At 46.4% G+C, this 22,721-nt stretch overlaps 1 protein-coding gene across 1 annotated transcript in view; it reads right to left on the bottom strand.

The window, feature by feature from the left end:
* Window positions 1–10,170: 10,170 nt before the first annotated feature.
* LOC138513860 (Golgi membrane protein 1-like) overlaps window positions 10,171–22,721 on the bottom strand; it is a 191,322-nt gene continuing 178,771 nt past the window's right edge. The window contains exon 10 of the mRNA XM_069628975.1: window positions 10,171–12,816. Within this exon, the coding sequence (XP_069485076.1) occupies window positions 12,560–12,816 (257 nt within the window). The 3' untranslated portion in view covers window positions 10,171–12,559. The remainder of the gene's footprint in view (window positions 12,817–22,721) is intronic.

The raw sequence follows: 22,721 nt of genomic DNA, 5'->3' as shown, positions 1-22,721 counted from the left end.
TGACTATATTTTGATCTCCAGATTCCAATGAGAATTTATCATTCTGTAATTGCATGTTTACGACAGCTTCTTGTTTCTTATTTTTTATCTCTTTAGAGCACAAATGACTGTGTTCTATTCGCTTGGCAATGGCCATTGTTTCTGGCAGAGATGGGTTTCCTACCATCCAAAGTCTGTCTTGGAGCAAACTATCTTTGGCATGTATGATAATTTGATCTCGTATGAGTTCATCTAGTGTGATCCCAATGCCAAATCTGCATGTGCGTGATAGTACCCTTAGAGCTGATACGTAGTCTTCAATAGATTCATGTTCTTTTTGAGTTCTGGTATAGAAGTTATACCTGTTTATGGCTACGTTGGTCTCAGGGGTATAATATTTGTCTAGTTGCCTTATGGCCTTTTCGTGTTCATCAATATCTCCAGCTTCATCCACTGGCAAATCCGGTAACTCCCTGTATTTTCTCTGTCCTTCTAGGCCCAAAGCATGAAGTAGTAGCGATTTCTTTTTATGAGCAGATAGGCCTTCTTGATCAATGGTCTGAACATAGTTTAGCCAAAACTCTTTCCATTCTAGCCAGTTTACAACAGGCTGTCCAGGTGTTGGAAGAAAACATGCCGGGGGTTGTATGCTAATACCTTGCATGCTTCTTCTGTGTTATGTCAGTATGAGAGGAAACCAGAATACTATTTATCCTAATTTGCGTTTTATTCTGCTTCTTAAGCTTCCTTTTTTTTTTTTTTTAATCTCCAGGGATGAATTCCATGTACTGTGAAGAGGATGAGGGGTCTATTCTTTACTCCTCATCCTGCCTAAGGCCAAAGGGTGAGTCATGTGATCTCCGGGCAATCGGCGGTCCTTTACTCTGAAAGTGGAAGTGGTGTGGCCAATGGGAGCGTGTCTAACAAACTCGAGTTAGACAGACAAGAAAAAAAAAATCATCACAGTGATGAAATGTCAGCACAAACCAACGTTTGATTGACGTCAGTTCGGAGCATCTGCTCTTCCTCCCTCTTTCCAATTGTGCAGCACAAGCCAGGCGCAGCGTTGCACAGCGGCTCGGAGCTCCGCTCTGGATTAATCCTTCCTGGCTTCTGTGGGTTCTGGGACGCCGGCCATCCTCGTCGCCAAAATGAGGTATGCCAGTCCACACGAGTTAAAATAAACAAGGATGTTTATTTATCTATTACAGCCGGCGCCCTGCATGCCGCTCACAGTCTTCTCTCTCTGTCTCCAGCCTCGTTCCGTTTCTCCTCCTTCGAACATAAACATTCCCTAGCCTAACCTCGCGGCATGCAGGGCATCATCAAAGAATACAAGGAATACTACACACACTCTCCCACCCCGAGCTGAATGAGAAAACCCACTGTAGAAAAGAGCTGAACCGTTCAAACAAAGCACAGGAAATTGCGCACCCCATTGGCAATGCTTTGTCTATGTATATGCGGTCCTCAAACTGCAAACCTAACAACCAAAAGTCCTCCGGGTGCACCGGCAATAACCTAAACGCCGCCTTGATATCGCACTTGGCCATGAAGGCCCCTCACCCTTCCTTCCTTATCAGCTCAACCGCTTGGTCAACACTTGCATACACAACCCCACATTCCTCCGGGGCAATGAAATCATTAACTGACATACCCTCCGGCCATGACAAATGATGAATCAGTCTGAACTCCCCCGGAGCTTTCTTGGGCACCACCCCCAATGGGGATATCACTAAGTCACCCGGTACGTCATCAAATGGGCCCACTATCCTTCCTGCCGCTATTTCCTTGCTCAATTTTTGTCTTACCACCTCAACATTTTCTCTTGCCGACTTCAAATTTTCCGCCCACCGCCGCACCCGTGGACCCTGGTAACCTAACCTGAACCCCTGACCAAACCCCTCACTCAAAATCCTAGCCCCTTCCCTATCCGGATAAAATTGCAACCATTTTTCCAACACACCCACTTTAATTGGAGTAAAAGCTTTTCCCACAACCCCTTTTTCTGCACCTCTCCCCCTCCCCCTGTTTCCTTGTTGTAAACACTGCGTGAGAGGGTGTTTTCCACCGCACTTGCTACACTCGTGCCTGAACCTACACAGGGTCCTTGCGCAGCTATCCTTATTGTACCCCCAGCACGCTGCTGAGGACTGGCCCCTGCCTCCTCCCCCCACCCCCTCATGGGCGGGGCGACCAAGAAAGGGCCGGAAAGGGACAGGCAGCCCACTCGCTGTATGTAATGTCGGGGCCGGCCTCGTTGGGGCCATCCATTGCAGCCAGAGATCCATATCTATCTCCCCCCAGACCGCCTGACTGTCCTCTGCCATTCTCGCTCTAAATTCCTCATCATACCTTACCCAGGCAAAGCCCCCAAAGCTCGTAAAAGCCTTCCTTATTACATCCATATATTTCAGCAGGGCCACACAACGCTCGGGGAATTTTTCGCAATACACACTGGCGTAAATGATAAACGCCGACGTCCAATTCTCAATGTTCGCCGGGACCCTCGAGCGTGAAGCCAGTTCCCTCTCTTCCTCCTTAGACCCCTCCTTCGCTCTCACTTCCCTATGGAGCAATTTGAAGACATCCACAAATTCCCCTGCCTGGATCGTCTCCCTGGTCGCTGCCATCAAGTGTGCCCCCAATGGTTTTGTTATCCCCATGTATGGTAATTTTTTCTCCTTTTCTTTCACTTCCACCTCTTTATCTTTACCAGCTTGCACTTCGAGCCCCAATGGCTCCACCACTTTGTCCGTTTGGACCTCCACTGAGCAAATGCTCTTTTCAAACCCCTCGGCTCCAATGGCCTGCACACCAACTTCCTTCGTTACACCTTGAAAACCCGCCCGTTCATCCCCTAACCACCTATTTGTAACCCCTCTCTGCCATGCAGATGACCATTCCCTTTCCCGCTCACCTCTTTCCACACCTGCCACCTGCGGCCTGGCGTCCACACCGGTGCTCCTCCTCTCCATTCGTAGAGGGCTCCTACTGCGGTGACAAAACATGTCAGCACACTCACCCAGCCAATAGTTCCCTTGACCCCTTTCACCCCGTCCTCCATGCACTTCCCTTTCCCTATCCCACCTTGAACTTCTTCTTTCCTCCCCCCTTTCCCTTTCCGCCCTGTAATCTTCCCATTGCCATTGCCCCACATATTCCTCCCAACCAACTTCATCACCCCTTAAATACCATTGTGGATGCGAGCTCATGCCCGAGATGAGTTGATGATCTTCTTGCGAGCCCGGGGCGTCCGCCCCGCCACTCCTTTGACGTCTTCTCGGCGGGGTTTTGGAAACCCCTGCCTGGTCCTCTTCTCTCGGGCGAGGCGTTCCGACCTCCACCCTGGAATCCTCATTGCTAGGGGCTGTGCTGCGCCCTCTAGGCTCTCCTTGTGTTGACCGAGGAAGGGCTGTACTGAAACCCTCAACCTCCACCTGAACAGCGGGGGCTGCGCAGCGCCCTCCGCCCTCACTCCTCCTACCCGGGGGGGGCGTTCCGCGCCCCACCCTACCCTCCTCCATTGAAGGGGACCTCTCCCTCCTTCTCCCACCTGCACTCTTCTGAAGGTATTTACCCCCTCTTCCCCTCTGCCCTGACACCCCTTTCTGTGCCCCATCCCTGCCCCCACTGTTGTTCCCTCGAGCCCCACCCTCTTGAGCATTCCCATCTTCCCTAGGGCTATCATTCCCTCCCTCCCTCCCTGGCTGCCCCCCCTGACATCCTTACTCCCTCATCCGCCCTCCTGTCTATCTCCCTCCTCATTTTCCTGCCCCTGGATTCCCAAACCTTCCCCCACTCCGCCGTAGGGGTGCAAGCCAACACTGCCGCAAGCGCCCCATCAGCTGCCGCTCTACGCTGCGGTCTACCGCCCCTTATCTCCCCCTCACCCGTGACCTCCCCCACCGCCCCCTCCAACTGGGCCTTCGATGCCCTGCTGATGATTTCCAGGGCCTCCCTACGAGCCCTAGCATCAACCAGCCCCCCCCTTGCTAACACCTTGGCCCACTATCATGCACTACTAATCTGAGAGCGCACTAAACCACGCCCTGACGCTCACTAGCTAAATATGCCCCCGAGCCGGCACCTACCCGTGGAAAATTACTCCTAGCCGAGGGAAAAACCAACAGAAATTGCGCTATAACCCTAATGACACAAAGGGTTAAATAACCCCAAAATGTCTATACTTCTACCCCTGCTAACTGCACCCCCCAGGAGCCCCCACTAATGCTGCTGATGATCACCTCTACTTCCCCTAAACTCTAGAACCGCCCGCCCTGCCCCCTGGTGGCCCACAAGCTGCACCGCACTATTAGCAGCTCAGTAAAAACAGCGCTGCCCCTTTAAGGCGCCTGCCCTGCCCCCTCTGAAACGAGGCTGTCACCGCGCCTGTGCAACTCCAAACAGACAAGGCCGCCTGGGCTCTGCTGATCCACAATCCCACGAACCAGAGGAAACGGGCAGGGAAGGCCCGGCGCCGTGGGGGGAGGAAAAGGAAAATGTCCGGGGCTCCCAACGGAAGCCTAATGTGCCGCCCAACCAGGCCTGCACTCCCTCCCCCTCCCGCTCGACATAGGAAAAAGCCCAAGAAGGTGCCGACGAGGAGAAAATCCCTCTCCCTCGCAGCGACCCCCTCTCCCCAGAGGCCCGAAAACTGCCCGAAGACAAAACCCGCCCCCATGATCCCGCCGCCCCACCGCGTAAGGAACGCCAAACGGCAGCTCAGGTAAGGAGAAAGGGAGAGGGGGGGGGTAGCTTATTTACGCTACTCCCACTGGGCGAAAACCGCCAACCCAAAGTTGTTTTTTTTTTTAATAAATCCTAACTGCCTGTCCACCCCCAGGAACTAACTAACCCTCCTCACTTACTCTACACCGAAGCACCACAGGCCCAGCTAGCTTCAGGGAAGGCTCGGGAGCGGGCGACAGGACTGATGCAATTACCAAGTCCTAACTGTCGCCTGCCTCCCGAACCTTCCCTGAGCCCTTAAATACCCCTAGGGAGGCGCTCTGCCCCCCCACGGCCACTCGCTGGCCGTGTGCAGCGCCAAAAAACTCCCCGGGGGGAAACGCTTCGTGTTCCCCCCGGGGCCCCCCCCCTTGAGCCTCTGGAGGTGAGCTTGGGATGAGCAGTCACAAAGAGGGGAAGGACAAGACTTGAACTTGAAGATTAACTTGACAGAGTAGAGCATTTCATCTGGACAAAGTAGAGCTCAGTATGGGCTTAATGTGTGTTTAAATAGAGCTTGGTTTAGACTCAATGGCCTGGTAGTGTTGTGTTATCTCCGGAGGATAGCTCAGGGGCAACGCACTCGCCTTGGAAGCAAGACGACACACAGGTTTGATCCCCGGTCCGTGCTTAGAAACCTCTGGGAATAAAGCGCATTGTCAATAACCAATTACCTTACCTTGCCTTGCTTAGATTTCAGCATTCACCGGAAATATATGCATGCTAAGACCTTGTAGTTTGGTCAGACCTGACACAGGTCTGTACATTTGTCTATCTTTTAACCCTGTTACAGAGGTCTCAGTTTGTTCGTTTGTGGATTGGGGACCTAGTAAGCATCTGAGCATTGGTGAGACCTCGATGCGCCCGGGCACAATTTTCCAGGAGGTGCAATAGGAGGAGAAACCGCCGTAGTCTATGTTGTATAGATCGTGCTACAGGAACATTTGCACAATAAAATCTATGGGCTATGTCACAAAGATTGTGCAAACAGTACTTGAAAAGAAGGAATGTAAAATATCACTTTAAGAGAATGTATAGCTTTGTGAGATAATGGTATCAGAACGATTGCCTCAAGCATGCAAGAGTGTAGGCACAGTATAATCTCTGCATTACTAAACCTGAGAAACAGCTCGTTGAGCAGCCTGACAAGTCGAATGGAAAGACACAGAACTCCAAAAACGTCTTTTATCCGTGTTGCTTACAGCCTAATTGATTTGGATTGTGTCGAGTTTGAAGTAAGTCTGTGTTAATGGTCTTCACATATAGCTGTATACTATCTTTCCCAGAGTATATGTCCCAAATAGCATATTTGCCGTCGGACTTTGTCAGGTGACACCAACACAGTGGGGGGGAGGTCCTCTCTATTCTATTCTGCATTGAGACAACATTCAGATCACCAATCCTGCAGCCATTTCACAGCTTCCTTCACCAATGTCGCCTTAGCTAACAGCTATCACTTTATATTTTATTTATCTAATAACTATCATTCCCAAAATGTATCCTGGCTGTTGAGGCCATCAAACCCTCTGATTGTAACCTCGTGTGTGGAGAGACCCTGGCAAAACAAGTAATACAGCAACAACAAGAATTCTGACCACCACAACAAATCTTTCTCAATTCATTGTGCACTTTTCTCTGTCATGAATATTGATAAATGCCAATGAATCTGTGATGAAGTGGCTGTGTGAGAGAGCAGTGCTGCTTGACACATTCAGTGACAGTTCCCTAGGTGCTTTCCTCTAACCTGAAGCGAACCTCTTACCAGAAGTGAGCCTTGCTCCAGTCCCTCCAGGTGTGTGAAGTGTTGAATGTTGTGCTGTAATCCAGTGTTGGATCTTCGAGAAGTCTCATGAAAATATCTCATGTGCCGTGCTGTGCTGCCTGATCCCGTGGGGCTGGAGTTCAATTCCGACCTGAATTTGCTTTGCAAGCCTTATGAGCCTCGTGAGAGGCTGAGCGGGTTGGCCCTTGTATGGGCGGTGGGTAAGCAGCAAACTGAGCAAGCCATTGCATGAATTTAGTATCAAACAATCCCAATTTCCAGCTCATATCTTGTTGTGTGGTGAGAGCGTGGCGAGTGCAATTAGCACCCCATGCTGCTGCACGCTTTTCTTTTTTATGTTCTGCAAGGGTGTAACATTCCTCCTGGCTTATTGTCTATCATTCAATCAATGTATAGTAAGAACAGTGCTACTGTTAGATGGGGGAGGAGTGGCCAGAATACAGGGAAATCAAGTCCAACGTGGGGTCAGGCAGGCCTGTGTGCTCGCTCCCCTTCTCTTCTGCATTTATATAAACAGGTTAATAGCGCTGCTGGTAACCAGTGGTATGGATCCACCTAGGGTTGGTACTCTTCGTTTTCAAGCCTTTTTTTGTGGATTACGCAGTTTTGCTTTCAACATCGGCCAGGGGCTTAAGGGAAACTTTGTCAATATTCGCAAACACTTGTGTCAATCTTGGCCTGGAAATAAATAAGATCAAGACAAAGGTCAAGATATTTCAAGGCGGAAAGGCCAGACAAACGAAATAGCAGGGTTGTCGTTAGAGCAGGCTGAAATGTATAACCATCTCGGCCTGTGTTTTGCAGAGAATGCCACGTGGACAGAACAAGTTTCCAAAGCCAATATGACTTTGATTAAATATAGCAGTGGTATCAAGAGGTTTTATTGTATGCATGGCAAAGGAGCCCTAACACCAATTTTAGGGTTATGTCGGTGTAAGGCTTTATCTGCAGTGTCATATTGAGCAGAGATTTGGTGATGTGAAAGGTCCACACGCTTGGGGGGAGGGTGGTTGCAGAAGAGACATGTTTAAAGTCCATAATGTTGCACCCAAGCAGCTCTCTGAATGCTACATTGCATTTGGAATGGGATGTGTGCTCTATAGAGCCTGTAGTGGCCTTTAAACCCTTATTTTTATGGTCACGTATATGGTTGAAACCTGGGCTCCAAACGTTTAAGGAGTTGTTAGTCAACTTTTTGGCCATAGAAGGGACCCGTAGGACTCTGTGGCTTAGGCATGTACAAAATATATGCAGAACCCTGGATCTCGAACAATACTGTGAGCACCCGGCATGTATCAGACCCGACAGCAAAGAAGTAATCAAAGGCGCCTGCAAGGATTATTATAGGCAGGCATTGATGTCCTGTGCAATACTTTCCAGTGGCCAGCTTTATCTGCAGGTAAAAGGCACATTTGGGTGTGAACGATATTTGGATGACATCAGTCCGTGTATGGCTGCTCATCATTGTTTGACGTGAGAGAAGGAACTTTGTGAGTGGCTTCATTCACGAAAAAAAATACCCCAAGCAGTCCTGTTTGCCAGTGTTGTGGTGCTCAGAATGAAACTGTTCTCCATTTTATGTTGCTTTGCCCCAGGTATAATGATCTTAGGGTTAAGCACTTATTGCCGTTATGCGGACAAAAAGGCCTTAGGAGGGTGTCAGAGGCTTCAGAATTCTGCAGAAGATGTCATGACACTAACACGCTACACCACATCACCAAGTACATTCATAGAGTAGGGCTTGGAAGGAGGATTGCGCTGAGTAGTGATGGGCAACTTCTATAACAGCCATAAGGAATGTTTTATACTGCTGCTATCGTCTCAGGCCCAGGACTTTAGTTATTACATTTTAGCATTGTTTTGACCAACACATTTCTATTATACACTAATATTGTTATACATTGTTTTTAATGTTTTTAGTACAACTATTGACTATTACATACAGCGGTTGAATGAATTTGATATATAGAAGAGTGATTGGATTTTAGGAATTGTCACTCTCTTACATTTTATGTAATAGGTAGTAATCGTGTATGTATGTATTGCTTACTTGTATCAATTGTTTACTTGCAGGTGTTTGATAAGCTATGTACGAAGCTGCTTTTATGGTTCTTCACTCTGAAATAAACTTGATAAGTAAGTAAATACATGCCACAAGGTTGAGGGGATCAACAGATGACTCATTTACCCTCAGACACCAGTTAGCTGTAACTCAGCTCTAGAGTCAGGGACATCACAGTGTTAGCTGGTCACTTGAGATGAGACTTATGCTATGCTCAGATTGGTCATCAGTGTTAGGTGGTGCAGGTGCATCAAAGTGACATGACTGGGTACATTTGTGGACTTCTTTTAACACTATGGTGCAGTTGATGAATATCTGTATAGCAGATACCACCCACCTTTTGCATATTGTCCAGGTTAGAGAGCAAGTATATAATGTTGCCTATAGATGCTAGAAGCTTGTACATTTCCATTCCACACTCCCTAGGAACTCCCTTGTCTCGGGAGGATAGCTCAGGGGCAACGCGCTCGCCTTGGAAGCAAGACGACGCAGAGCAACACAGGTTCGATCCCCTCGTCCATGCTTGGATACCTCTGGGTATTAATCGCGTTATAAATAACCAATCATAATCAAGGATATTGATTGGGCATTACTAAATGTGCAGGAAACAGAAGCCTGGAAAGAATTCCTGGTTCACTTGCTACAATTTATTTTGATCTGTATTTTGGAGTACATGAACTGAAAAGCATCAGGGAAATAGTGCAATTCACATGGTTAAATGGCTCAACAGGTGTCCAATAACAGGATGGAAACTTGAAATGTGGGATTTGGAAGTTAGGATTAAGCTGTAGAGGAAGGTAACTGATGAGAACACGATATTACATCACATGAGTTTTCACGCTCCTCAAACATTAAGGTTTAGCCAGATGCTACATGTTAAAATTAGGTGTTACTTACAGAAGTAAGTGATATTTCTGTCATGTTCATGAAAATGGCTCCTTTTATCGTTGATATGTAGCACAGTTGTTATTTCTCATTAGTTCATATGGTTTTTTATTCATTGTATTGCGAAATAATGATTGGACTGAGACTCACACATATTTATGGAAGGTTTCTAATTATGAAGTAGTGAGTTCTTTTATTTTTGTAAAGAGTAGATTTTAAAAGTGGCACTTCAGTCAGTTAGCATTTGACTAGTCAAACATGCAGTAAGGTTCACCTTAGTTGAATATACTATTATTACATCATGAGTTCTGTATGAGAAAGAATCTTATTTTTCAAGGTTTTAACACTTTGGCCAATATTGATTCTACAATACATTACAGAAAGAGGGTGGCAAAGTAGTGAAAGTGTACACTAAACACAAGACCTCCACCCTTTTCAGGCATTACGATCTCTAAAGTTCACCGTGATTTGTAGACCTATACTGCTCTATAAATGGATGCAAGCTCTTTGTGAATTATGACTAGAAGGTCAGCAGTCAATACATACGTACTCAGAACTGAATATAGCCTGCTGACAAATAAGAAAGCTAAACACCTACGGTTTACGAATGACTTATCTAAACAATGTGGTGAAAATGATGATTTGGTTATATGTTGAATTTGCTTTGTAAAGTCCAGTCCTCCTGAAGACGATCCCTTGTTGGATCAAGCGCATTGAGAAAGAACAAATGTGGCCTCATTCCAAATTTTATTTGCAAAGCTAAAATACATTAATTGTTGATAATAAATTGATGCACTAAGGGAATATAAATTGAGTGAAATTTCATTCTGGTTGTCACGTCAATCAATTTTAAGCCGGAACTATAACAGATGTTATGAGACTGATGTTCAACTTTTGGGTTCTGTTGCTGATGCCCATCACAACGGATTAATATATCCAGAAAATGCCTCGTTTTCTCTGCCTCGCCTTCACTGATTGCACATTAACAGGACATTTGGCTGTCTGATTTTGACTAAAGTGAATTAAAATGAATTTGTTTGACAAATGCTATGTTAAAAAATACAGTTTTCACATTTGTATTTCCAACTGTAACAAATCAGCTAAAACATCTTATCAGTATCACATATTCTAGGAACCGGAAATGTTGTGCAATATCCCATACAATAAAGGAAACTTTTTAACATGCCACACCATGAAAGGCATTTTCATGAATTGGTAACCGCCCAATAAGCATTGTGCAGGCAGTAAGCCATATTCCACTTTCCAATTCTAATTCCAGTCTGTTTAAGTATTTTTCCTAATGGTTTCTTAATGTGGACATAGTAATGAAAAGTACTGCACTGAGAGTAGGTTGCACTGCAAGGCTCATTCAGCCCGCTGGACGACTTGCAAATAATTGGCCTTTTGCTCCCATTCCATTTCTGTTGTCATCAAAGTGTCCCACCATTGACATTCTAGAGCAACTACTAATGAGAGGTATATTTGGTTGGCCCTCTGCTCTCATTCCATGTCTCATATCATCAAAGAGACCCACCTTTGACAATTTGGAATAGTTATTGTCAATGGTATCATACGCAGATTTTCAATTGGCTCAACATGATCATCCCAAATTGGATGCCTTCAAAGACACCCATCATTAACATTTTAGAATGGCTACTGTTGATGATATTTCAATTGGCCCTGTACTGCCATCTGATGTCTGATATCAAAGGGACCCATCAATGACATTGTAGAATATCTACAGTCTCGCCCTTTACTGGTGGAGTAGAGTTTTTCGCTAGACTAGCTGTGGAACCCTGGTGTTATTGGTGCTCTTGGTTTCCTCTGTTGATGTATATGCAATATTAGTACCCAGCGAGGGCGCAATCAGAATGAAAGAACCATTCTTATTGGCACTCGCCGAGGCATTACCCGGCTGGGAATGCCTCGGCCGGGATTCCACGGCCATTGTTCCTGGCAGGGCGTGGCAGCCTCTAAGCCAATGAGGAGGCTCGAAGCGGGGCCATGCCCGCTCTGAGCCTCCCCACGGCTGAGAAGCTGGCTTCGCCCCCTGCCGGGGACTCGGGTATGTTTTTTTTTCTTTGCCCTCCCCCTTACCCTCCCTCCCAACCCCACTTACCTTTAGCCTGCTTGGTCCCCGGTGGGGGACGTTGGCAGCTTCCAGCCCTGTGGAGACTGGGAGCGGGGATGGCCCCGCTTTGACTCTCCACACGGCTGGAGGCTTCCATCGACCACTGCAGGAGACCCAGGTACGTATTTTCTTTTTCTTTTTTTTCACCCTCCCTCCCAACCCCACTCACCTTCAGCCTGCTTTGTACCCGGTGGAGGACGATGGCTGGGTGTGGAGAATCGGAGCCGGGCCATCCCCGCTCCGAGCCTCCACATGGCTGGAGGCTTCCATCGTCCCCTTCCGGGACCCAGGTACGTTTATTTTATTTTATTTGTTTCCTCTCTCCATTCCACTCTCGCAACCCCACTTACCTTTTTCTTTTTTTGTTTTCGGGAGCAGACACGCTGGGAACGCTTCCTTTCCCAGCGCATCTGCTCCCGATGGCCACCATGGAAAGGGAAAACGGACTCCGATTTCCCTTTCCCGGCGGCCATTTTCTTGGTAGTTTTTTTCTTTCTGTCCCAGAACGCTGCAGCCTTTCGGGACAAAATAAATGCTTTTAGTGCCCCGATCACGCAGATCTTGCAGGCCGGGCTACTAATGCTATATGCCCCTCGCGGCGGGGGCATTACCGACTCAGGTAATGCACCGGGGCCTTCATTAAGGCACTTGCTTTGCTTGGGTCTTTAACTATGGGCCCGTAGCATTACCTGAGTTGGAAATACCCCGCCGCTCGGGGCATATTGCTTAATTATAGGAAGAGTCCTGCCATTTCTTCAGAATTACTCCTGTTAAAGACCAAGTGGAGCAGAGGGATACACATCAGGGTTGCTTCTGCAATGATCACTCAGCAGATGACACCTTTCACCAGCACAATGACAAATAAGTTGTGTATTGGTTTTTAGAAGTTTATGGCCCAAATACTCAGTGCCGTTCTAAAGTGGATATGTAAAGTGATTAAGTGGTTGAAATAGTAAATCTGAATTCGTACATGGGACAATAGGGCAACTTAATCTAAAAGGTTGTCCTCCTCGTTCTCCTCCTCAACAACATTGTCCTCTTCTTGGTCTTTGGGAATTGCATTGTCCATTTTATCCACTGCGGGTTTAGCTGGTTGCTTCTGGTCGACAGGTTCCTTTGGATCCCCGCCCATAGGCTCCTGGTCTTCTTCATCTAAAGATAGGTCAGCATTGTCCTTTTCCTCCACTTTCCTGGAGATGGGAGTGGTTTTCTTCAGTGTCTGTATTATGATATCACTTACCTTTACTGCAGAGAAAGAAAAAACACATAATGATTACAAGTCCAACACGAAAAGACACTTACGGAATAATGGGATCAGATGGGAAGGGGAGTTCTGAAAGCTAATGATGGCCTCGCCCTAAAGGGGGGAAATTGAAATGGACAGGACCTAAAAAGGAAACATCATTTTAGTATAACCACAACACATATTTACCTTGCTGGTGCATTTAAATGAAAGTACTTAAAATACTCTGTTGAGGGGTGGGATGAGAGGGGGAAAGACATTTCTGAAAACCACTAATGGCTTCTTCCTAAATGGATATAATGGAATGGACAGACTCTATAAAGGACAGCATTAAAAAGAAGTCCATCAATTGCGGATGTGTGGGTGATCATATATTAATACGTCTCAGTATCTGCAGGCATGAACAATCCACCAGGCCAAGCTGGAGCTGCTACTAATAGATTACACTAGTAATCTCAGATAGATGTTCTGCTACAAATTAAAATCCACAGTGCCTTTTAACACATGAATTAAATTCGCCAACTTTGGTAGATATCAATACTCTAAAGACATAAGAAAATAGTATTAGCGGACCCAAGGATATTGCAGATGCTTTAGTTGCAGAGTGCAAGCCTTGCTGTGTCAGTCGCCTGGACTGACAGACTTCTAGAGGGAGAAACGTGTGTGTGCCAATGGCTGCCCTCAGGTTGCTAAGAATGCTACAGTGTCAAGCTTGGGAAAAAAATACATCTGCATGTCCCCTCTCTACAGTGACTATATTTAAACACATTTAATTCTCAACCCATTTAAATTGAAGATTGCTAATTACAGCTTCAAAATTCAAATGCCACAAGGTTAACCAGAGCTCCCAAAACATCTCGACTTTTTCTTAAAGTGTTAGCACTCCCAACTCCTCTGTCAATCTTGTATACATATTCCATACACTGCTTGATAATCTAGATAGCAGAAACAAAGGGGTGATATCTGGAAGGTTTAGAATGAATCTTAAACCCCTGGCAATTGTTCTGGGCAACTCTCCAGACCATAGTTCGTCACCTACCAAACCATTACAGAAAGGGGAAAGACCATATGCGAATCAAGCTTGGTCTCACCCCCAAAGGGGCAGTCCAGCCCGAACAGCTAGGTCACATCTCTTCTACACGAGACCACCAGCTTGATTTGTATATGGTCTTTCCCCTTTTGCAATGTCTTGGCAGGTGAAGAACAATGGTCTCGAGGGTTGCTCAGAGCAATGCCAGAGATTAATATTAATTCTAAACCTTCCAACCATTGCCTTTTTTGTGTTAGTATAGTCACTCCGAGTGGGACGAGTATGCCCAGACGTGGGTCCCATGGCTGCTGGGCCTAGAGACCCAAGCTACTCCTCACTGATGAGGCTCAACGAGGTCGAAACATGTTTGGTGATGCTTGTGGTCTCGTGCAGAAGAGATCTGACCAAGCAGTTCGGGCTGGACAGCCCCTTTTGGGTTGGGGCCAAACCTGATTTGAATATGGTCTTTCCCCTTTTGTATGGCTTGGCAAGCGAAGAACGATGGTCTGGAGGGTCACCCAGAGCAATGCCAAAGGTTAAGATTAATTCTAAACCTTCTAGCTATCGCTGCTTTTGTTATGTGAAAATGTAGGCCTCCATCCCATTCCCACCCCTTTGAAAAGACAGAGGTCTTGATCCACAAAGGTTCCTTCTTACAAGCATAATTCACACTATGCACAATCTCCAGGTGCGGGTAAATTATCAGTCACCAAGAAGCATGTGACACTCATGCTTAAAAAAGCAAGTGCCCATGCCTAAATCTTCAACAAATGCATGTGCCTACAATACGCAGAGTGCATATTAAGCAAGAGGCTGGTTTTACCAGTGTATTTTGAAATTGTTAAAATGAAATGTAGCTTTTCTGTTTGTATACTTGTTGTTTGGATTCATGTTAGCTTTTCCTACACACGTGCTGAAGTTAGCACATCAGTTGGAACACTTTGGACAGGTATTCTCTGCAACACTTACACTGACACCAGTTCAGTGGAAGTGAAGTGCACACATTAGTGGGACAAGACTGATTTGCAAAAGAGTTTTGCAATGAGTAGGTCCCATTGAAAAACGCTTTGCAAATCAGGTCCTATACCTGCAGATTTGTGAATAATCACAAAATGAAAGGAGGTGTGAACGTGGAACAACATTTGCACTGCCTATCAAAGCCCCCCCTTGACAGTGCGTGGCACTAGCCCCAGGGTGGACTCTCTGATCTGATAGTAACCTGTGTCTGCAAAATGTATGGATGTGTGCTTGCATTGCCCACACATAGGTGAAGTGTGCATGGGAAATCAACGTTTTGTGAACAAAGCGTGCCATGCGTTTGTGTCAATTCCGACCTTTTCAAAGCATAAGTCACACGTAAGCATAGAAAGCCTTTGTCGACAATGGTTGCCTCTGACCAAAGGCCGTTCTCGAATGCTTGCCAAGAGGGAAAGTCAGTGTCCCATTTGCTCCTAGACCTGGAGGAAGTAAAGGGCCTTCTGTAATGAAGCAGCTCTTTTCTGCAACACTATTCAGAACCATTTTCAGTGACGCATGACCACATTATAAAACATGATCATGTGTTGTGAGCCCCTTTCTTGAGTTTTTTTTTCTAGTCTGCAGTTTTGATTCACGACTGAAGGAACAAGCTCGTTTTTCCTCCAGGAAAATGCACCTAAAGAGACGAGAGACAGGGGGATAGAGTGTGGATGAAGCTGGAATTGCACAGCTCTCCGAAAACCCTTTGGGGTGCAGGGGGTTCCATTATGCCCTGTTAAAGGGTTACCTGTGGCACCACCATAAAAAAAGGACTAATCTGCCGTCTGCTCAAAAAGCCCATCTTGGACCCAGATCATCTCAGGAACCTTTGACCGATCAATAGCTTCTCAGTTATTGGAAAAACCATTGCAAAGGCAGCTGCCAACCAACTCCCTGATCAGATTAAATAACATAGCCTGCTCCGTGAGTACCAATCTGGGTTCAGACCAAAATTAGGCACTGAAACAGCCACCATCCAGGTCATATATGTATATGATGCTATTGAAATCATGGAGAAAGGTGACCCATGCATCCTGGTGCTCCTCGACCACTCTGTCGCGTTCCACATGGTCGAACACCTCACACTGACCAACCTACGTGCGAACAGGATGGGACTCTAGGGCACAATTCCCAACTTGGTTGCGACTTACATCTCAGAAAGGGGCCAGCCATCCAGGTGGGCAACGTCCGGTCAGACTGCTGCCCAGTCACGTGCAGAGTCCCTTAACTCTCAATACTCTTCTTATGACAATATATCAGGAAACAGCCCCAAAATGCCTGGTACAAGCTAACCATTTCTCCCTCCTGAGCACTTCAAATCCACTGCCCAAGCCCTGGCAATCTTCCACAACAATGGAGGAAATGCCCTCTTCACTGGCGTTTCAACAACACACCTGGCCCCACTTAGGGCTGCCCAACACGCTGTGGCATGACTCATAATAGCATAACATACAGAAAAACACACATTTTGATGTTACTACATGATACACAATGCTTTACACTGTTGAGCTCTTCACCCATATATGTTCATTGATGTGTTAGACTTTGATTTATAAGTAAGAAATGGTCTTCATCTGATATGTTTCAGGAAGATATTTCAGGACACTGTTATCTTGTCATACCCGCTGGTGTACTGCAATATAAAGCATCGTCTACTTTCAGATTTCCACCTACCTAGATCTCTTCTTCCTCCTCTTCAATCTGGATTCCACCCTCTACATTCCACTGAAACTGCTCTTCTTTCTATATCTCACTCTTTGTTTTCTGCACGCCATGCTAGGCAGTCCTCTATTCTTACCCTTCCTGATCTGCCCGCGGCATTCAACACTATGGATCACTTGCTTTGTCTTTCCTATCTGTTTTCCTTTGGTATCTTTGGCTCTGTTCTTAATTGGTTCCAATCCTATCTCTCAAATCGTTGCTTTCCTGTCACCTGATGCGGCAAACCCTCCTCCTCCTTCCCACTACTCTATGATGTCCCTCAAGGTTCTGTTCTTGGGCCTCTTCTCTTTTCATTATAGACCTCTTCTCTCGTCGACATTATTAAACCCTGTGGACTATCTTACCACTTCTATGCTAATGGCTCTCAGCTCTTTCTTTCCTTTTCTTCTTGTTCTGCTTCTATTCATTATTGTCTCCTTTCCATTCAATCTTGGATGCACTCTCGTTTCTTACATCTCATCTCTTCCAAAACTGGAATTCTTTTCTTCCCTTACTCCTCTATTTCCACCTCTCAGCAATTTCCTTGCCTTATCCCCCTTCCACTGCAATCCTGCAACTTTGGTGTCCCCTTTGATCCTTCCCTTATTTCTCTTCCTATATCTCCAACACTTCTCGCCCATGCCGGTTTTAGCCCTTTTATATATGCAAAGCCCGTTCTTTTTTGTCTTTCAAAGCCACTACACTCCTCATCTCGACTTTGGTTCTCTCTCTCGCCTGGACTACTGTTCCGACCTCTTGTTTGGTCTGCCCTCCTCCCAACTCGCTCCCCTATGCTCAATGTGCACTTCTCACCATCGTACTCTTTTTCTGCCCTCTCCTCGCACTACTATTATTAGCTCTGCACGGCTCACATTTCACTTGCGTCTTCTCTTCCACTTCTTATGCATTATTTTCAAATGCACCCATCATCTTACCCCCCCCCTTACCTCTCTTCTCTTGTCTTCTTTTAAATGCCTGCTGGCCCACTTTGCTTGCAACTTCAGTTCCTTCTTGCAGTCCCTGTACCTCCTTGTGCCTCCTCTCGTGTTGATCTTTTTTCTTCTCAAACCTTGGCTTCTTTTCGCTCTGCTCTAACAACTCATCTTTTCTCCTACCAATCATTTTGTAACCTGTTACTTTTTCACCCATTTTTGTGCCGTCTCCTTTCTGTGAAGCGCTTTGGCGGAAGCGCTTTATAAATACAATAAATGGATACCGAAATATACATAACCTCATGTGAAAGTGAGATTTGTCTTCTGATTATACCCCGTGGGTCCACCCGATGGTTGGACATGTATTGCAATGTGTTGCGCATGTGACTGCCAAGTGTGCATGTTCATTTTGCGTTGTCATTGTGCATGTGGTTTAGCGTTAGGCTTTTGGGGGTGCAAGGGAGATTGCAGGGTGCCAGCAGACGAATAATACTTCCAAACAATTCCCACTAGCCCAAGGTCAGGCTCACCTGACCTTGGGCTAGTGGCAACGGCAGACAGAGAAATGGATATTCAGGTACTCATATGAGGGGGCGGGGGTAGCAAGTGGGCTTTCTGTAGAGCACGGGGAGTCTTGGAGATTGGCCATGTCGTGGAGGACAGCATTTTTCTTCTCTACAGATGGCTATGTATTACTGCCATCACTTTTGCATCCAATATAAAACATTCGTACTGCAATAACCGATGGTACAGACAAGAGGACATGTCTTAAATGTAACTTTGACATATCTGACAATGGTGCTTTCATTTGCATTTGACTCTATGGCCCTCATTACAACCTTGGCGGAGGACCATGGTGCTATTAGCACCATGGTCCGCGCCACTAAGGTTACGATTCCGCCATGGTGGATGGCGGAATTACCTCCCCATTCCAAGGTGAGTGGGGCGGTAATTCCCCATTCACCATTTGCCCTTCCCCATTCCCATTTTTGCCCCCATAGGGCATAATGGGAATGGGGAAGGCGCTAATTACGGCACTGTAAATTAGGGTGCCGTAATTAACTCCAAAGTCCGTTTGCGGGTTGGATTTTTAACGCCTGCTAAAAGCAGGCGTTAAACACCAACCCGCAAAGGGACACTTGTAATCAGGCGTTAAGGGTTAACGGCGCTGACGGCGCCGTTAAACCCTTAACGCCTGAGTTGTAATGAGAGCCTATGTTATTCAGTGTGCACGTGTTCTGCGTGTAGAGTATTCTAGAACCCTCAACATTAGACAGTTACCCTAGGGGTTGATAGACTGTTTATAACACCCATTCCCCCTCTTGAGGTGCAACCCATAGACTACAGCTGAGTCCCACAAAGAATTTAGTCCAGCTGTCACATAGGTACTGACATAGCAGTCATATCTGCACCTGAACACAATGCTCTGCATGATTTTAATAATGTTTTACACTAGTCGTCTCTGCTAGTAATTGAAGTCACCTAATTCTTGTTAGGGAGAATTCTCATTTATGGCTAATTTCCCTCACCTAGTGAGTCCCCCAGCAGCTTTGCTGGACTTCTGGAGTTTAATTTCTTTCACTTGGTAAGAGTATGACGTTTTCCCCCACTCTTACGCATGGTTTGCCATGTGTCTTTTACCTGTTTTATGATTGTGGACTCTGGAGTACACCACTTTAGTAGCCCCCTTCTTTTGTGTGTTACACAGCACCTTCAGTGCAGTGACACAGGATTGTCTTTTAGACTTCCCACCGACTCCATTTCTGGGGCTGACTACAGTCCCCCAGAAAAGGGTAAAGTTACCATTGACTCAAATTACCACAGATCCAGTACATCCCAACTTCCATGGAGTGCTGGAAAGGGTTACTGCATATCCCTTTGTATCTGTACCTCCTAGAGCATTGTTTCGCTCTTTTAACATTTAGACTTGGCTGGTGGCAGTGGTATCTACCCTAACTTTTCTACCGCGATTATATTAGATAAACATGGTGTTGTTTTAGGGTATTATAATAGCCTCAAACTGAAACCCGCTTGACCAAATACTTTTTCTTATGGCTCCGGTCGGGTTTATTCGCCATTTCTTTTTGTTAAAGTCCTTCTTGTGTCTTACTTTGCACGGAAAACCAAGTTTGCTTCCTTTGTTCGCCGTCTTTTGGTGGGCTTCTGCTCAGAAGTCCTCCTCCAGGCGCCTGGGTGTCTAGGTGGGCTGAATGTGAGGGAGGGGTGTAGTCACCCCCTGCACAGGGTATCCTAGGAAACCCAAGTCACACTTTGCCATGATTGGCTGAGGTGGTTGTCCGAGCTAGCCAACCCCCCTGCTGCGTGATTGACAGCCAGGCTGTGTGAATGGGGGTTTTTCGCATAAAAGGCAGGTCTCTTGGGCTAGAAGTCAGAGAGTCGCCACAGGAACTACAAGGAACCGAAGAGAAGAGGAGAAGAAGTCAGCTGCTGCAACTACCCCGTCCCAGTGAAGCCCATCTGCAGTCCTGAGCTATCTACCCTTCGACGACCAGAGAAGATCCAGTCCGGAGTCTTCTTCCCTTGAGCTTGGTGGGGATAACCAGCTCATCTTCTACAGCCAGAGGGTCCTCTTCCTTGGTCGAAATCGCTGCACACTGCTGTAGTGGTCCGGATAGCCATCTGAAGAGCCTCTCCTGTTTTTAAGGAGCGCACCTTTTATTCATCGTCGCTGCTGCCAGCTTCAACCCTGTGTGGTGCAGACCCCTTCAGACGTCCTCCTTCACATCGAAGCTCCAGGAACCATGGGTCTGCGGGAAACCAACAGGAACAACTGCCAGGGCACCAGCTTCTCCATTGAATAAGGTACTGTGTTCTGCTTGAGGAATTAGGGTGAATCCCTTTTCTTCATCTCCAAGGCTTGCCCTTGTCTTCCCTCCTTCTTATAACTTTTGCTTCGGAACATTGACAATATCAAAGTACTCTTGGCTACGCTGAATCGTGAACTGTCCGACTGTGTGATCCTCAACAACAGGCACCCGGTGTCACTTGACCCTACTCCAGCCCTTTGACACTAGAATTCCTGTCTATGAGTGTTCTTCAATTCTGTCTGCCTAACTATAATATTGCCTATGATTTTTGCCTCCAACTCCCTCTGGGTATCTCAGCTGCTAAGTGTGTTTTTGCCCCGGTAGCATTTCTTGTCACGGATACGCGTTTATTTAGTAGACCGAACTGTCAAAAAGTGATTGCAATCGTATTCGCGGTAATGTGTCTAGTTTCGTAACACCGGGTACTTACCTTGAGTCATACTGTACAAAGTGAATTGGTTAGTGGTAGTATATTTTACGTGTGGTTTTGAATTTAATAGAAGTGTTGTGTTTATAACAAATGGTTTAAAAATAAATGTATTTACATTTTTCTACCTGAAACCTTGAGTCAGTGTTTGCTTGAGTCACAGTAATTGTGGTCCCTTTGTGTAATCTCTGCTACTGCTCATATACTCTTGAGATAAGCCTGACTGCTCTGCTACTGCTACCACTTTAACGTAGTAGTACAGGCTTGTACCAAAGGTAAAACTTGTATTGCCACCTGTAGTCTTAATTGTGTGTAGTGGTCCCTAAGGGCACTGCACAGGATTCTGCCTAACAATTCTAAATACTATTTGCATGCAATGTAATGCTCTTTTCACTTTCATGTTTGCACGGATTACGATCTTCCGAAGGGCCTTCCACTCCACAGCAGTTCAAAGACAAAACAATAACCGTAAGTGTTATACAAATATCACATTTTATTACATAATCCCCATATTTCTCCCATCCTAAGGGAGCTGCACTGGCTTCCCATCCCTGCAAAGATACTCCTAAACACTGCCTGCATTGCGTTACTTATAAGGCAACCCTCGCTCACACATCTGCCAGCCCAGATGCAGAACTCCCAAGCTCATGGGGGTCCTGCTATAGTGACCTCGGCTGATTTAGGGGGCTAGCTCCTTTGGCTGAGGTGGATTGGCTTCCCATGTCTGGCAAAGTGTCACCACCTGATGCACCTGTGGGGTACCCGGTGTCATCCCACGTCCTTATAATATCAAGAGTGTAGGGAAAGTAGGTACTCCTTTTTGGTGGAAGCCAACATAAATATTCAAAAATAAGTGGGTTGACAACATCCCTCATAAAGAAGCCTGTGTGGTGCCAACAATGGCCTTCGCACCACAGGACATAACAAACTGGATTTAAATGTGTGCTGCATTTCATAGACACTCTTAATGTACATTGGGCCTCATTACACGGATGGCGGTAATGGTTAACGGTCACCGTTAATGGTAACGGTCACCGTTAACCATTACTGCCTTACTACGAGGTCCCTTAGCGGGTTGGTGCTTTAACGCCTGCCTTTTGCAGGCGTTAAAAACCAACCCGCTAAGGGACCTTGGTGCTAATTACGGCACCGCAAAATTGCGGTGCCGTAATTAGCACCTTCCCCATTCCCATTATGCCCTATGGGGCAAAAATGGGAATGGGGAAGGGCAGTGGTGGAAGGGGGAATTACCGCCCCGCCAACCTTGGAATGGGGCGGTAATTCCCCTTTCCACCAAGGCGGTGCCGGTATTTTACCGGCATGCTAATACCGCCATCCGTGTAATGAGGCCCATTGTCTTCCCCTAAAATGGAAGGGATATTGAGTCAGTAACCCAGTTCCTGTTGTCCTGCAAGTGGCATTCCCATTGTGGTCAGCCTAGTTTCTCCAGGATATATGTCCTGTATCTGGCTATTGTGATACCCACAGCGCTGTTGAGAATAGAATCTCGAAGGGTACCAGGAAATAACGCATGCCTGTAAGATTACAGTTTCCATCTTAGAGTTCTTGCCCAGGGCTGTGTGTTTTATTGATTTTACATGACCTATTTTTACCCAACATTAGATTCATGATGCTCATCCCAGACCTCATCAGAGATCTGAATATCCATTGCACAGTTGGGGAGCCCCCAGGTTTCCTCTTTCCCTGTGTGTGTCTACTCAGACAGTTGGCTGTGGGGGATCCACTTGGGAATACCCAGGTAGAAGGGTCCAAGAGGGTCCACAAACCTTATGTATTATATGGTGGTGGGATCAATGGCAAGCACTGCATTGAATTGTGCTCGAACTGCGTGGATCTCAGACATTTGGGAAAAGGCTCCTGATTGCAAGGGTAAGACTATGGTGTTACAGACAGCGAATCTGCCCTTTCTACTGTAGAAGGAGACCACGGACATTCCCTGGAAGGTAATCAT

The sequence above is a fragment of the Ambystoma mexicanum genome, chromosome 12 (genome assembly GCF_040938575.1).
Source record: "Ambystoma mexicanum isolate Mex_15411 chromosome 12, UKY_AmexF1_1, whole genome shotgun sequence".
In the NCBI taxonomy this organism is placed as follows: domain Eukaryota; kingdom Metazoa; phylum Chordata; class Amphibia; order Caudata; family Ambystomatidae; genus Ambystoma; species Ambystoma mexicanum.
This window is presented reverse-complemented; position numbering and strand designations above follow the sequence as displayed.